This window comes from Manihot esculenta, chromosome 1 (genome assembly GCF_001659605.2).
Source record: "Manihot esculenta cultivar AM560-2 chromosome 1, M.esculenta_v8, whole genome shotgun sequence".
Taxonomy (NCBI): Eukaryota; Viridiplantae; Streptophyta; class Magnoliopsida; order Malpighiales; family Euphorbiaceae; genus Manihot; species Manihot esculenta.
The window spans coordinates 11,622,993-11,627,062 of NC_035161.2; the positions used below are offsets into that span (position 1 = coordinate 11,622,993).

A 4,070-nucleotide genomic window follows, 5' to 3' on the forward strand; every position below is an offset into this window, starting at 1 on the left:
ACATAACACCTAAGCTAGAGAACTTTTCCCGAGTACCAAAAACTTTGAATATTCCACCAAAAATCTTTCCAGGGTAGTTATTCGTTAATTCAGGTAATGATGATGGTTGCATGTTTCATACTTGAGTCCACATCACACGCTCAGAAGAAGCCAAGCCCACCACATCATCTCCCGTTCTCCACGCTGGAAAACTCGTTGTTAAGACGCAAGTGGGTACTAATTTTGTTTATTAATCAAGTCCGTCACCGTCCTCCTCTTCATGATATATCTATCTCTCCTAGGATTATTTCTTCTCTGTGGCCCTTCATCATTTCTTTATTAAAAGACAATATTGGACCAAATCCTGTGTAGAATCTTTCTCCCTCTTCCTCTTTTCTTTCTTGGAAAAGTTGTGATCCAATCTTGACTCTCACCCTTTTTGTTAAGCAGTAATTGTTTTCATCATAAATGCTTTTTCTTTGAAACTGAACCAAAAACGTTTCACTTTGGAACTTTATTATCCTTTTTTTCCCTCTTTTGTTTCAATTTTTGGTTGGTATTTTTTGAATTTTAGGCAGTTTGGTCATCTGGGTAATTATTTTTCCCATTGAATTTCCCCTTGAGAGATACCGACTCTGTGTTTTGGTTGGTCTGTATCTGTTTTTCAAGTTAAGATTTATTAATTTCCCAGCAGAGAGAGACACAATTAATCAAGTTATTGAGGTAGTTGAATTCTGGTTTTGCATTCACGGGAAAATAAGGTTTGTCACAAGAAAGGTGCTTAAGGAAAGTTGAGATTCTCAACTGCTTCAGTGACTGCTGAGCCTTTCTTAATTGTTTCTTGGCTCAGAAGAATCTCAAAGCTCTGTCTTGGTTTTTGGATTCGGAGCAGAGAGAGATACATAGAGTTTCCTTGGCTCTGTTTTCACCATGAATCATTCTGGAGCAGCCTCTGATCAGAAAGCAGCAGCAGTTGAAGTGTCAAAAGATAGAAATGGAATTGATCAAATTGTGCTGAGTAATCCTCGAGGAGCTTCAGCTCGGGTCAGAAATCTTTTCACATCTTCTCTTCTTCTTTCTTCTTTAATCAATTAGACAAATTAGATGCTTCATGTAGATGTACAAAGCTGCAGTTCTGGGAATGAACAGTAAAATTTTGTGGTTTGCATCCTAATTTCTCATGTTCATCCAGGTTAGCTTCTATGGAGGACAAGTTCTCTCATGGACGACTGATCAGGGAGAAGAACTGCTATTCACTAGTAGTAAGGTAAATTTATTATTATTATTATTATTATTATTATTATTACCTTTATATATCTCGTTTGTTCTAGTATTATGCAATTAAATTAGATTTTTTGCATTCCAGCTGCATTTTTTCTTTTCATTATTTCAAACTTTTTAGATTTCTACTGATAATTTTTTGGTTATTTCCCAATTATATTTCTCAAGTTTATCTTTGGTTTTCATCTGAAACAGGCAATTTTCAAGCCACCAAACCCAGTCCGAGGAGGAATTCCCATTTGCTTTCCCCAGGTATTATGAGCTTATATATGTGTGTATTTGTCAGCAATATGTTTGACAAAATGCCAATATTGGAAATCTCTGGCTAATAGGTTTCCTTAATATGGTGTTAAAAGTTTGGAAATCGGGGAGCGTTGGAGCAACATGGGTTTGCTAGGAAGAAAATTTGGTTGATTGATGAGAATCCACCCCCATTGCCTCACAATGATTCCAATGGTAAAGCCTATGTTGACTTGATACTCAGGCCATCTGAAGAAGATCTAAAGATCTGGCCACACAGGTGTTATCTCTAATTTATAATTATCAGCTCTATATTATATCCTTAGATCATGAGATAGTAGCTAAATCTGAATAAAGTAATTATATTAAGCAACATGTGATCTGGATTGGAATAGTTTATTTTTATTAAATAAATGGTTAATTAACTGCAAGTTGTGCTTAACTATTTGTTAATGATTGGCCTGCTCTTTTCAGTTTCGAGTTTCGTCTCAGGGTGTCTTTGTCAGCAGATGGAAATCTAACCTTGCTATCCCGCATCAGGAATATTAACAGCAAGCCATTTAGTTTCTCCATTGCTTATCACACATATTTCGCGATCTCAGACATTAGGTACGAGCTATTTTCCTCTTAGGTTCATTATAGAATTAGTCTTTCTCGCAAGTGATCTTCTAGGCGGTGTAGTAAATCACAGCTTAAAGATGTAATAGTTGTGTAGATTTCCCATGTGATTAGTGCTTGATTACAGTGAAGTAAGGGTTGAAGGGCTGGAAACTCTTGACTATCTTGACAACCTGTGCCAAAGAGAACGCTTCACAGAACAAGGAGATACCTTGACATTTGAATCCGAGGTAATAGAAAGATGTTATGTTTCGTATGCGGTTTACCTTCCTGGAATTTTTCCTGTTCTGAAACATGAGAAACCTGGATTAGATTATGAATTAGTAAGAAACGGAGAGACAAAGCATAGTCATGGATTTCTAATTTGCAGGTGGACAGAGTTTATCTCAGTTCTTCAGATGTTGCTGTTTTTGATCACGAAAGAAAGCGCACATTCTTAATAAGAAAAGAAGGACTTCCAGATGTTGGTAAGCCTTTTTTTTTCCTCCTTTCCCATTTATTTTTGTTCTCTTCAACCTCTGAAATCTGCACTAAAGTAGCGGTTATAAGCAGTGGTGTGGAATCCATGGGAGAAGAAATCAAAGTCCATGGTAGATTTCGGAGATGAAGAGTATAAGCAGATGCTGTGTATTGATGGGGCAGAAATAGAGAAGCCAATAACACTGAAGCCAGGAGAGGAATGGACAGGTAGATTAGAACTCTCTACTGTCTCTTCCAGTTGATGAACACCGCATTAAATTTCTCTTGATTTGACATGAATATTCAAAGGAGGCATGGATCACTAAATAACCCCAAAGAAGCATTGCTTTGTGGTGGCTACTGCTACAGTTTAATCTTTATTTTTAGGGCAAATATAAAATTAAAAATAATAATAATAATCACCTTCTCATGTGATGAGGGAGGTTGATTAGCAGTGTATTTGTTTAGTGAAGAGGAAATTTTAGTTTAAGGTTTTGTGTTGTAGTTGCAGGCAAGAGATGTTGAAAAAAATTATTTACCGACAATAAGTGTATATAACTACATGCATATTTGGATTTATGGTTAATAAATTTGCCCTCTACTGATGTATAACTTATCTAGTAACAGCTTTCTACTACTATTGATTAATTATTATAATTAAAATTTTTAATTTTTAATTTTTTAGAAAATAAATAATTAAGATTTTCATTTGAATTTTCTTAATTATTTAAAATTATTGCTTGCTTTAATTAAGTTATTTAATTCATTTTTTAAATAATTTTTATTTTTTTAAACTAAGTAATTAAAAATCTAGTAGAAATCGAGTAATTTTAGAAATATATTCACTCTTTTTAATTTTTTAGAAAACAAATAATTAATATCTTAGTAAATTATTTTTATAAAATTATAATTTTACATATTTTTATCACTGATTTTATTTTATTTTATTTTATTTTTACGCTATCAAAAAGTAATTGTAAAGATATAAATTAATTTTATAAATTTACTTTTTCCATTAGTCATCGAAAAATAAATATTATTACTAATAATTTGACTTACCACTAATTAAATAAAAATAAATTATTATTAAGTAAAATTAATAAATTAAACATAAAAAATAAAAAATTATTAATCGAAGAGCTCTATATGTCAAAATATTAAATTACGCTCGGTGTCATATGTCTACTCGTTATAAGAAAATATAACATATTTCAACTTCTTAGCAAGAAAAGATGCTACCTATCATCTCTTTGAGAAGGAAACATGTCATTTGTCAAATTTTAGGAAAAAATTAGCCTGCTAATATATATAGATTAAATATAAATAATTAAAATTAATAAATTAATTATAAAAATAAATACAATTTAAATTAATTAAACCTTAATTATTAGAAAATACTATATGTGAATGCTACATGTCACTTTTCAATTATTAAAATATATTTTTATTTGAATATATTGTGTTATTATTAAATTAATTATTCTTTAAAGTTT

At 31.7% G+C, this 4,070-nt stretch overlaps 1 protein-coding gene across 1 annotated transcript; it reads left to right on the forward strand.

Moving 5' to 3' along the window:
• Nucleotides 1–248: 248 nt before the first annotated feature.
• Nucleotides 249–3,201, forward strand: LOC110618103 (putative glucose-6-phosphate 1-epimerase). The gene is made up of 8 exons (XM_021761153.2): nt 249–1,023; nt 1,172–1,246; nt 1,456–1,512; nt 1,617–1,780; nt 1,975–2,109; nt 2,246–2,348; nt 2,489–2,585; nt 2,671–3,201. Exons 1-8 carry the CDS (start codon nt 910–912, stop codon nt 2,838–2,840), a joined length of 915 nt encoding a protein of 304 aa, XP_021616845.1. The 5' UTR covers nt 249–909; the 3' UTR covers nt 2,841–3,201.
• The last annotated feature ends 869 nt before the right edge of the window (nt 3,202–4,070 follow it).